Source organism: Manacus vitellinus, unplaced genomic scaffold (genome assembly GCF_001715985.3).
Source record: "Manacus vitellinus isolate BGI_N305 unplaced genomic scaffold, ASM171598v3 scaffold_78_pilon, whole genome shotgun sequence".
Taxonomy (NCBI): Eukaryota; Metazoa; Chordata; class Aves; order Passeriformes; family Pipridae; genus Manacus; species Manacus vitellinus.
Window position 1 is genome coordinate 1995079 of NW_021940807.1, and position 12344 is coordinate 2007422.

General features: G+C 51.0%; 1 protein-coding gene across 2 annotated transcripts; it reads left to right on the top strand.

Moving 5' to 3' along the window:
• The first annotated feature begins 1925 nt into the window (after positions 1–1925).
• On the top strand, positions 1926–9670 carry GUK1 (guanylate kinase 1). 2 transcript variants are annotated; one of them, XM_029964684.1, is made up of 7 exons: positions 1926–2228; positions 4338–4451; positions 5162–5203; positions 5944–6040; positions 7675–7813; positions 8329–8455; positions 8670–8749. In XM_029964684.1, exons 2-6 carry the CDS (start codon positions 4340–4342, stop codon positions 8446–8448), a joined length of 510 nt encoding a protein of 169 aa, XP_029820544.1. In that variant the 5' UTR covers positions 1926–2228; positions 4338–4339; the 3' UTR covers positions 8449–8455; positions 8670–8749. The 2 variants fall into 2 exon arrangements, with proteins under 2 accessions (XP_029820544.1, XP_029820543.1); XM_029964683.1 differs by lacking the exons at positions 1926–2228; positions 8329–8455 and adding exons at positions 9005–9090; positions 9493–9670 and having other exon boundaries at positions 8670–8754.
• Positions 9671–12344: the final 2674 nt, after the last annotated feature.

Sequence of the window (12344 nt, forward strand, 5' to 3'; positions counted from 1 at the left end):
CCAGGGTGCTCAGCCCCTCACAGGGTCCCTGTGCTGAGAGGCCCCGGGGTGCTGAGGTGCTGAGCTGGGGGTGCTGATCCCGCCCCAGGACCCCCTGGATGAGGGGTCTGATCCCCATCCCTGGGGATGCTGAGCTCCCTAAGGCCCTCAGAGCCCTGCCCGTGCCCCGTTATCCACGTGGGCTGGCTGAGGGAGGGTGGGATACACCGCCCTGGGCCGGTGTATCCCCACCCCTGAGCTGGGATATCCCTGTTCCCACTTAGATAAGCCGGCCAGGGAAGTGCACGTGGAATCAGTTTGGTTTGTGGTTTGGGATAAGCCTCCTCCCTGTATCCAAAACCAAAGGTGGTGAAAACACCTGTGGGGAAGTGGCTGGTGAAACCACAGCAGGGCGAGCCTCACCTCTCTAGAGGTTCACCCAGGTGGGTAAACTGGTTCCAGCCAGTGGGTGGGTTAAACTGGTCCAGTTTGCAGCCGAGCACGGTGCTGGAATCACTGGCCTGGACCTTGGAGATTCCTGCAGTGACCTTGAGCAGGTGGTTCCTGTTCCCTCTGCAGCATCAGTGCTGCCTGCAATGGGCAGTGCCCACAGCACGGCCAGGGGAGGGGCTAATTAGTGCTTATTAGCTAATTACTTCCGGGAAAAAGGTGCCCGAGTGTTCCTGCCAGCTCCCTGCTGCAGTGGGATGCTGCTCATGGAATCACAGGATGGGTGAGGTTGGAAGGAACCAACCTCCCTGCTCCTGTTTCAGTGCTGCACATAACTCCCTGTCTGCCTGGGCAGATCTCTGTCTCTTTGGAAATAATCCCAAATCTTAGAAAGGTGGGAGTGGCATCTTTTTAAGGAACCTGCTAAAAATAGGGAGCAGGTTTATAATCCTAATCCAGGAAACCTTTCTCAAGGCTCCAGGGAAACTGCTTTAATCTTCTTTTCTTCTTTGCAAATGGGGCTTTGCCTTCCCTGCAAAGCCTCTCTGCTAATCAGCATTAATTAGTTTAACTCTTGTGATGTCTGTCCTTTGCTTTCCTGGTTGTGTTGCTGCCTCCCAGGTAAAATCCGGGGTGAGTTCAGCAGGCAGGAGCAGACCAGGAAACATTCCTTGATTTAGGGACAACCTCCTGTATGCTCCTTCAGGGACCACCTCATCTTTTTGCAGCCTGGGGGGGTTCACAGGGCCATTTGTCCTCAGTCCCAGGTGTGAGACCTGCCCAAATATTAATTAAATAATTAATTAGTCGTGTTGTTCTCTGGCTGATCAGCTCCCTGGTGGGTTAGGCTGGATCCAAACCCATTTTTAGGAGACCCTCAGTGCTGGGTGTTTGCAGATTGGCTGCTCTGAAAATGCCAAAACCTGAGCAAAGGATAAAAAAAAAAATCCAGACACTCTGCTCAAAATAAATCCATCTTTGTGATGTTCCTGCTGCAGATGGCTTGGAAATGGGATGCAGGGATGCATTGCTGGGCTGCAAACCAAACAGGAGGGAGAAAAAGCAAGTCCCTTCTTAGTTTAATTTTAGCCTGTTTTCCAAGGAAGTGAGACAAGTGATCACACCCAGGTGCCTTTTCTCACTTAGTTATGAGTATTTTTAGGGGAAAAAAAAAAAAGGGGGAGTGAGGTCAAGGAGAGGATCCCAGTATGGATGTGCTGGGACATGGTTTGGATCTGTGGGCAAGAGGAGGAGTTTCCCTGGGGCCTCTGTGGTCCTTGGCCTGAGGTGAGGCAGCTGGAGGTGACAGCCATGTGTGGATTTGGTCCAAAGGAACTGCACTGCCTGCAGAAGGAAGTGCCTGGAAGTGTCCAAGGCCAGGTTGGACAGGGCTTGGAGCAACCTGGGCTAGTGGAAGGGGCTTGGAACTGGATGAGCTTTAAGGTCCCTTCCACCCCAAACTACGTGCAGGTGAAATCCTTGTCCCTTTATGCTGGTGACTGTGAGATGACCTGCAGGGACAGGGACAGTTTTCCTGTGTCCCATAATCCCAGGCCAGCCCCCCTCAGCCTTTTGGGGGTGTTGGATGCAGCTTTGCCAGGTGGGAGAGCAGGGAGCGGAGGAGGATCCACGAGGGCAGATTAAAGCCCAGTGGGTGGCTCTCATTGGCCATCTTAAAACTGCAGCTCGTTAATTAAGGCTTTAGGAGCTCACAAATAGCTCAGCTCTGTGTCCTGAGCTTGTCTCTGCTCCCGGGGGCTGGACTGCATTCCTCGGCTGGAGGAGAGCAAAAGGAAAAGGTAAGGATGCCTTGGAACCTGCTCCCAGCCCATCCCTCCGACCCCTTTCCTGCTTGGAGTGGAATGAAATGACTGGAAGTGATTTTGGGCAGCTTAAAATTCCTGTTTTTCTATCTGTGCTTGCTCAAGGGCAGGTGAAATTTTGAGGTGGGAGCGGGGAGAGGAAAGCTCTGTTCCCTGTAGCTGGGATCTAGGACTGGGAATGGCACATCTGGAACAGTTCCTGCTGGCACAGCTGGATCACCTTGGAGGGGAAGCTGTGAAACAGCTGGGCAGGGTCTGTGCTGCCAGCCCAGTGTCCCATGTGGAGCTTTCCAGGTGGCTGAGGAAGCTGGTGTGTGATGAAGGAACATTGTTTGGGAGCAGTGCTGTGAAGTGCCCTGGGGTGTTGAATTTCTGTGGTTCCTTCCTCTTTTGGAGTGTTTTCCAAGGAATGCTTAGGGCTCACCTGATTTATTGATGTGGAAGAGAGGAACTGTCAGGGGCAGAAGAGAGGGAAATGCTTTGGATGACTCCTCAGGGATCCTCTGCTTCCTTGCTGCAGGCACTTTGCTGGTCCTTTTTCCTCTTCTGGTATTGAATATTTAGGCAAAACCTGTGATATTTGGAAATCACCAAAATTCAGGGATTAAGGGAATGGTGAGAAGGTCCCCAAAAGGGCTTCCTGGAGCTGCTGTTTTTTGAATGATGGAGATTAATCCAGCAACATGGTGATGGGACTGATCCTCCAGGATCCCTGGAGAATGTTTGATCTGATGGATCTCCAGGGCTGCAGCACCTGGAAAACACCAAGCAAAAAGGAGGAATTTCCTTATGGATAATTATTGCCTGTGGATGTTGCTGCTGCCATTGGCACCTGCTTAGACTTTGGATATCCCAGGTCAGACAAGTGTCCTCAGGGAACAGAGGGGAGAAGTTGTGTCACTCCCTGGCTGTTGTGCTGCCTGCTGGAGGGATTTAGGGATAAGGAGGTGTCCAGGCTGGGGTCAGGGAGGCAGCCAGGCTGGATTAGCTGCTTTGGTGAGACAGCACTTGGCTTAAGGCTGGTTAAAAAGTGAGCTGGAAGGTCGGGCTGACATTGCTCTGAGCTAATTTAACATGGAAAGGCATTACCTGCCCCGGGGGTGGTTGCTCCCCAGGCCACACCCAGCCCAGGAGGTTAAAAAAACCCTGCTTTTCCCAGGATTTTACTGCTTGAAAAAGTAATTTTTAAATAGGAAGAGCAGAACTGCCTTGTTTGATTTGTCACCTCTGCCTTGGAAGCTGCTGATGGATGAGGGTCCCCAGTGGTACCCCCTTCCCTCTCAGACAGCATTTTTCTTCTTTATTCTTATTTATTCTTTGTAAAAATGTTATTAATCTTGATAACTAACATATCTTCCTCCCCAGAGAGGCAGGAACATAAAAACACCCTTTTTTTTTTTCCCCTTTCTGGCTGAAGAAACAACTGCAACAAGTTCTGTGTGGCCCCAGGCTGCCTTTCCTTAACCTGGACCAGGAGCTGAACCCTTCCCTCTTGCCATGAGACACCTCCAGCAGGAGTCAGTGCTCCAGGAAATCTGGAATGAAACCCCAAAGCACGTCCATGCCAGTGATTTCACCTGAGTTCAGATTCTCTTGCAAGGTTTTGGGATTCAGTCATGGAGGACACACTGGAAACTCTTATCCTGCAAACCCTCCTCGAGGCCTCTTTCTCCCCATAAGAGGGAAGGGGCTGGGACTGTCCCTCTGTCCCATGATTTTCCAGGTGGCACCAGGCACAAATGGCATTTTCTTCCTGTTGGGGAAAGTTTTCCTTAAGATTTCAATCCCAGTGGGACTCGGCTGGCATGAATTAACCCACTTTAGTAGCAGCTGGAGCTCAGTTTCCTCCTCCTTTGGGTTATTCCTGTGGGTTTGACCTCAATCCATTGAGAAGATCCTGCACTCCCAGTACTTTTTATCAGCTCTAGGCTTGTGATTTCTCATCATTTCTGATTTTCCTGCAGAACTTTCAATCCAAGGATAAAGAACTGGTGCTGCTCTGAGGAGCTGAGCACCCCTGGGAATCCATCCCTGTGTTTTCATGGCTGTTTCCAACCAGACACATATTTTTCTGTCTCTCCCCAGTCATGCAGGGACCAAGGCCAGTGGTTCTGAGTGGCCCTTCAGGTGCAGGGAAAAGCACTTTGTTAAAGAAACTGCTCAAAGATTACGAGAACATCTTCGGCTTCAGTGTCTCCCGTGAGTATCCCTGTGTTCCCAGGGAAAGGCAGGGCAGGAGTTCAGGGCTGTAGCTCTATTTGTACCCCAAATAATGGTTTTCCATGGCTTGCCTGTGTCCCAGTCTGTCTGTGGGCTCTTTGGGATGTTTAAATAAATTGGGATGCCTTTATTGAGTGGCAAGTCTGATTTGTCTGGAATAGCACCTTTTCCAGGTCTGGGAATTCCCCACAGCTCTGACAGGTAACAAGATTCTTCTGAGTGATTCTTGCCACTGAAAGTAACAAAATTCCCCCAAATTTCTCCTTCAAAAGCCACTTGATTTTTCTCTGGAGCTCTGCCAGGTGTTTTTAAGTCCGTTACCAAAATGTGTTTTAATGTCCCAACACTTTGGGTCCTGCAAGGGAAATCCTTGCTTTGAGACCTGAGATCTGGATTCACTCCACCAGGAGAGAGCAAACTCTGGATGTTGAAAAATTTAACGTTATGGGAGGTGAAAAGACTTAAAAATTATCTTCCTTTTTGTGTGCTTCATCCTGTGCTCTTGGTGAATCTCTCACTCCAAACTAAATCTTGCTGTTTTCTCCCAGGTTTTCTCCTGGTAGAGATTTTTTTTTCCCCTAAAGATCCAGGGGCCACTTAGACCTTGGCTTTTCTTTGATACTTTGACATCCTTGGGTGATGTACAGAATTTCCAAGGTTGTTTTATTTATTTTTTTTTTTACCTGCAGATACCACAAGGCAGCCAAGACCTGGGGAAGTGAATGGCAAAGGTGAGTGTCTTGCAGCTGGATTTGTCTCCTTGGAGTCTCCAAATAATTCCCTGAGGTTTCAGTTGAGACACCCTGGTCTGACTTGACTGACCTGGTTTTCCAAAGTTTCAGGGGAAATACCCCCAATGCCCAGTGCTTTGGGAAGTGCAGCTGCTTAATGAGATGTTTTAATATTCATTAACAGCTGTTTCCCTGTTCATTTGCATGTTTAAGAAAGAACCAAAAGAGGTTTGTGCTTAATTTCCAATGGGCAGTTTTCACTCTGAAATGAAAGGGAGGAATTTTAACAAAAGGTAGAGAAACATTCCTTTTTAGTCTGCTTGGTTTTGATGTTCCCTTTTATCTCCCTCTCTCTCATCCCATTCTAGTCTTTAATTATAAATGTTTCCAAATGAAGGGCCTTGCCAGCCCTGCCAGGATGTGTTCCACACCTGTGGGCAAGAGCGGGGAGAGGTTCCCACTGCACCAGGAAGGGGAAAGGGGATGGAAAAGGGGGTACAGCAGCATTTCTGGCCACACAGAGAGCTCCAGAATGTTTGGAAGAGGAGTCTGGACAACTGGTGTGGAGAGGGAATGCTGCATCCAATAACTAGGAGGGAGATCTCTGCAGTCTCCCAGCGTTGTCCAAAGCACATTTTAAGTGTCCTCTCCCCCAGGCTCCCGTGGGTGTCATTTTGACCATGAACTTTACCTTCAAAACTGTCAATTCCTGGCTGTTTTCCCTGGTTTTCCCTCTCCAGATTATCACTTTGTGACCAGAGAGGAAATGCAGAAGGAGATCGATGCCGGGGAATTCATCGAGCACGCCGAGTTCTCCGGGAACATGTACGGGACGAGGTAGGTCAGGTGTCCCTGCCCATGGCAGGGGGCTGGAATTACATGGGGATTAAGTCCCCTCCCAACCCAAACCATCCTGGGATTCCATGAATTTGGGAGCAGAAGCCATGACTGTGCTGGCTGTGACGTCCTGCTCTGCTGAAGTGTCTGATCATGAATTCCGTGGCACCCCTGGCCGGGGTTGAAGAGTTGGGTGGGTTCTAAAATAGCTTTGCCCTGGGCACTGGAGCTGGTGATCAATCCAACATGAGGCTGGAACGTTAATTAGGAGTCAGAGATCTTATATAATTATTGTGGCAAAACTGTGGTGCTGTCAGGGAAGGACCTGCTGAGGAGGGAGGTTAAATGTTTCGTGGGCCATTTAATTACTTGCATTAAAAAATTTGCCTGAAATGCTTTTCAAGAAGACTTAATGTTTCCTGAAGAGCTGAATGTGCCTTTTTGAGGATTTTTTTGGAGATGGCAAAGTTTCCTTCTGAGGGTAAATTCTTCCCTGTGAGGGTGGTTTGCCAGAGAAGCAATAAAGACTAGTGTGCAAACCGAATAAATACAGGATCTCTCCATGCCTGTCTTTCCTCTCCAAGTGCCTGAGGATGTTTCTAATCTGATGTAGGATAAAATGGAGAGAGTCCCTCATGCCTTTCAAAAGAGTTGAAAGTTTTCACCAGTCCTTTCTGCTCCTTAAATCTCATCAGTGAATAATAATAAATAACTAAAAATCAGTTGCTTAATTTTAGAGCCCTGTGTGTGGGATAGCCCTAATTCCTGCCCACAGAAACCAGGATTTCTTGGAAGCTGCCTTAAATCACAGGCTGAAATCAGAGTTCAGGTGTGGAGTCTCTTCCTCAGGCTTTCACAAGGCAAAGCAAACCATTTTGAGGAGGTTTTTGGTGGGTATAGGTTGGTGCTGGCATCTGGGCAAGGCAGCAAACCTCTGGATCTGTAGTCCAGGTACTCTGAGTGCACCAGGAGTGGGTTGGTGTTGCTGCATTTCCAGGGAGAATTGTAGGAGTTCAGGAACAAGCTCCAGGCAGTTCCCCCACGCTGGGGAAGAGAGGTTGTCTTTAAGGACATATGAGAAACCACCACTGGAAAATTCAGTGAATCATCAAGTGCATCTCATGACCCAGACGGAGCATCCGTGTCCATCCCTCAGGAGAACGTGTGGGTACAGGAGTCAGTGGATCTCTGGAGAAGGGAACTTCTCAGTGGCTTTGCTCTTTGGGGAAGGTTGTTTCTGTGTTTGTCACAGAATCCCAGGATGGTTTGGGTTGGAAAGGACCTTAAAGACCATCTAGTTCCAACCCCCTGCCATGGGCAGGGACCTTTCCGCTGGGAGGTGGAGCTTTGTCACAGCAGGAGCTTTATGGGTGGTACCTGAATCGTGCTGCTCGTGGGACAGTCACACATGATCCATTTCCACACCTTCCAGCATGGCTTTGCCAACCTCTAGCAGGAGGCAGCAGGTCCCTGCTCCACCCCAGGGTCCCAAAGCACATTTGGAGAAACTGTTCAGCAAGAGCAGAGCCCCAGTTTGGGCCCAGGGGAGTCCCGTGAGGTTCCCCCGCTGCCGGAGGGGGACACACCAACCCCCCGGTGCACACTGACCCCTTCCCTGTGTGCTGTGTCCCCAGTAAAGGTGCTGTGCAGGCTGTGCAGGCCCAGAACCAGATCTGTGTCCTTGACATCGACATCCAGGGCGTGAAGAACATCAAGAAGACCGACCTGAACCCCATCTACATCTCGGTGCAGCCGCCGTCCATTGACATCTTGGTGAGCGCCCGCCTTGCTTTGCCGTTAGGCAGTTAGAGGTAATCAGCTCTTGCTCTGCAGATGGGGGGGTCTCACCCCTCCTTCATCCATCCCCGTGTTCCTAAGGGCCCTGGAATAGGTGGGGAGGACATTCCCAAGCAGGCTGTTCAGCTCCTCAGCTCTCAGGGATGAATCTTCCCGCGCTCTGGTTTTTTGAGTCCCTCCCGCGTGTTTCCCACACCTTGGCGTGTTTGCCTGTGCTGGGTTAGGGACTCCATCACAGTCCTTCAGATGGGCTTCATGCTGGGGAGAGAGGGATTTTGTGCTGAGATTTGCCTCCACAGTTATAATGAAACCCATGGAGGCTGGTTTTGTGCAGCACCATAAATTCTGTAGCCCATAAATTCTGTACCCCTCTGGTCTTGCCCCATGTGAGTGATTGCAGTGGGACTCTGCAGAAATGGAGTCACTGTTGTGGTTCAGAGAGGGATGAGGACACGTGAGCACAACCCCTGACTCTCCCCTCTTGCTCTCAGTACATCAGGCAGTCTCTGGTTCTCGTTGAGCTTGAGGAGGAGGAAGCCAACAGCACCACGTGGCCAGAGCCCAGCAGAGAGATTTCATTTCCAGCAGTACCTGGAAAAATAAATAAATAAGAGGGAGGTAAAAAAAAAAACAAACCCTGGGACCCCGAGCTCCAGGTAGGAGATGCTGAGCCCAGTTTGGCCACTGGTTTGCACTGGGCTGTAAATGAGGGTGCAGGGTATTCTCACATGCCCATGGTCACAGACAGCCCTGGCCTGAGGGGGTGGGTGGTGGTTTCCACCTGCAGCTTTCAGAACACTTACTTTTTTAATACATTTTTCACTGTGTTTAGGAAAAAAGGCTACGAGACCGAAAGACTGAGACAGAGGAGAGTTTACTGAAGCGTTTGACTGCAGCCCGAGTGGACTTGGAGCTTAGTAAGTCCTTGGAGTGGTGTGAGATGGAGAGGGGATGATGCCTTGGTGATTCAGGGGCTGGTTTTTGCAGGAATATCTGATTTGTGCTCTCCAGAGCCAACTCTGATGGAAGCACTTGATGCCTTTCCCACTGCAGCTCCTTGTGGGTGGTTGGCAGAGCAGTGGCTGAAATAATGTTACCAAATAACACAAGAGGTGACCCAGGGAAGAAACATCCTCCTCTAACTCTTGTCCTTGTCTCCTTCCCCAGGTAAAGAGCCTGGGCTGTTTGACCTGGTCATTATTAATGATGATCTAGAAAAAGCCTATTCTGAATTGAAGGAAGTGCTGCTGGAGGTGAGTCCTTGGAGCTTTTCCACCTCATTCCCGGGCAGGTGTCACCTCTGGGACAAGAAAGTCTGTCCTCAGGCAGCCCCAGGAATGTCACCTCATCCCACACTTGGTCTGGGTTGAGGGATGTGACTGAGCACAGCTCATGGATGATGGATCTAGGGCCTAAAAGTGGGAAATGAATCCAGCACAGTCCTGGGTTAGGGAGAAAATAAAGATACATCCCTGGGTGGTGTAGAAGAGGATTCCTATTTTTGGAGCCTCCAAGTCAAACCTTGCCTTGTCTCTGAAGGTGAACTCTGGGCTCAATCCTCTGATCTGAGTCACTCCTGACCTCCAGAGCTCTGAAACCAAGAGTTTTTCCCCAAAAGTGGCAGATTCTCAGTGGTTTTCCTGCTCTCCTTGCAGGAAATCAAGAAGACCCAAGAATCCAGGAAGTCCTGAACTGAGCTGACCCTGCTTGGACATTTCAATTTTGCACATCATTCCCGAAGCATGTCGCACGGCTTTATTCCAAAAGACATTCCCTTTAGGCTGCTCCTCCTCCCAAGTTTCCCTAGGATGTTTATATTAAAAGGAAAGAAAAGGAAACCTGGTCGTGCTCGTGTTTCTCCCAGGTTTGTACCCCCAGATCCTCTGGAAGCTGCCCAAGGGCAGAGCCCTTCTGGAAGGCTGTGGAGGAGCAATTTGGGCACCTGCATCCCTGGCACGTGGCTTGGGATGCCACTGTGGGATCTGGGGAGGGACACGTCGTGCCAGCTGATGCCACTCCATAAAGGGCAGCTATTTTATCATCAATCCACTGCTTTTTTCTTCTTTTTCTGGGGGAAAACTCCTGTGAACTTCTCTGCTATCCCAGCAGCAATCTTGGAATCTGCACGTTGTTCCACTTGAGTTGGGGTGCAGGTAGATTTTTAGATGTTCTTATACCTACAAGTTTTGGGGCAGAAAAGATTTCCCTCCCAAGCTGTGCAGCCTTTTGGGCTGATGTGCTTGAGGGCAGCAATAAATCCCTTTTCCTGGAGGAATCCATGGTATCCAGCCACTGTCACCCATGCTGGTCTTTGCTTTGAGACCTGGAGAGCTTTCACTTCATTTCCCGAGTTTTCTTCAGCCTTAATGTCGATGCTTTCATGGAACTCAGAGTGGGATTTCTGGGGTTGGCCTGTGTAGGGCGAGGGGTTGGACTTGGATCCTTGTGGGTTCCTCCAAACTCAGGATATTCTGTGAACTTCCAAGCCCTTTGGTCCCTCCAGCAGGTCAGATCCTGAGGGTCCTTGGAGAGGTTCCTCACGGAGGGTGAAGACTGTGGAGCCAGGCTGGGAGAGCTGGGGGGGTTCACCTGGAGAAGAGATGGATCCAGGGGGAGCTGAGAGCTCCTTCCAGGGCCTAAAGGGGCTCCAGGAGAGCTGGAGAGGGACTGGGGACAAGGGATGGAGGGACAGGACAAGGGGGAATGACTTCCCAGTGCCAGAGGGATATTGGGAAGGAGTTCTTTCCTGTGAGGGTGGGGAGGCCCTGGCACAGGTTGCCCAGAGAAGCTGTGGCTGCCCCTGGATCCCTGGAAGTGTCCAAGGCCAGGTTGGACGGGGCTTGGAGCAACCTGGGCTAGTGGAAGGTGTCCCTGCCCATGGCAGGGGGTTGGAATGACATGGTCCTTAAGGTCCCTTCCAACCCCAAACCATTCTGGAATTGTGTCCTGTGAAATGGCCAGTCCACCAGAGCTCCCAGCCCGCCGGTGGTGACTTCCAGCTGTTTTCCCCCCAAACCAATCCCGGATCCAGCTGGCACCGAGCAGCCCATGAGCAGCTGGACCAACAGTGCCAGGCTCTCAGTTCCTCGCCCCCAAACCATGTCTTACCATGGCAGGTTTGTACCTTAACCCTCCAATTTTGGGTTTCATCCTCTTCACATCCCATCCTTCCATTTATCCAGCTGCTCTGAGGTACCTTTTCATCCAGGTCACTCCAAAGCTCCATGTTCTGGACAGCAAGAAGCAGGACCCCACCCTGGGCAACCCTTTTAGCCCCTCACTTGCTTTCAGAAACGTGATTTGAGGGTTGTTTTGACCATTTACCTCTCCTGGACTGTTAAATACATGTTTCCTAGATTCCCTAGAAATATTCCTTCCTCTTGTGGGTGTCCTGTTGCTTGGTTCTAACTCTGGTAAAACAAGCAGGAAAATCCCGTGTGGATTCACGGTGTGAACCTCTGTGTCCAGGCTCTTCCTGCGCCATCAAGCGATGGACCGGGATTATTTTTTATTCCTGAACCTTGGGATTTTGTTACAATTTGAGGGACGTGTTTGCAATGGGAAAAGGTCCCCTCTAGATGGCAGCTGTGACAGCGGGAAAGCGCCGGGATCAGGGATCGGAATCACGGAGCAGCAGAGCCGGAGGTGCAGGACGCGGCGCTGGGCTCAGTCTGGTGAGCTCCGGCCATCCCGTGGGACCTGCGGTGCCGACACCACATGGAAATGCCCGTTCCCTGCCTGCTGATCCCTCCTGCCAGCACCTCCAGCCCAGCCTTCACCCATCCCAGCGGGAGAGGTGAGTGGTGCCCGGGAAACGGGGATGATGCTCCAGCCGTGTGGCAGCGCTTGGAAAACGGAAACAAGACAAGTCGTGCAGACCCCTCGCATTCCCCTTCCCTGTGGGAAGGGAGAGGGAAGTCTGGAATAACCCGGCTTGTTTTGGGTGACCTGCTTTGGCTGCTGTGTGTGCCGGAGCCGAGCAGGGAACGCCTGGATGGCCGGGGCTAATGGGAGGTGACGGGGTGGCCGTCGGGATGGGGATGGGCAGCGGAGGGATTGGGAGCGGGTGGTGGAGCCAGGCTGGTCACCGAGCAGGTGGCACGGCTGGGGGGCATCCCAGGGACTCATTTTGGGTGCTGGCAGTGCCCCTCTCCAGGTTGGGGACCCCTCTCTAGGAGGGGCATCAGATCCCAAAAGTGGGTGGGCGAAGGCACTTGTTGAGATGAGTTTAATTCCTGCATCCTGAAAAAATGAGAGTTTATTTTATTACTTACGTTTGAAACCATAAATACCTTTTGGGATCCATGTTTTTGGTACTGGCTCGTTGGTGTTCCATTCCCACATCCCAAGGACCACGCTGGGCAGTTGTGGCAGCTCCCAAACTCTGGGTTCTCCACAGCTGCTCCTGGTGCTCAGTGTGGAGCTGGGATTGAGGCATCAGACTGGCAAAGCGAAGGATCAGGAGCCTCCCTGCCCAGGGGTTATTTGTGATTTAAGATTCTCCTCC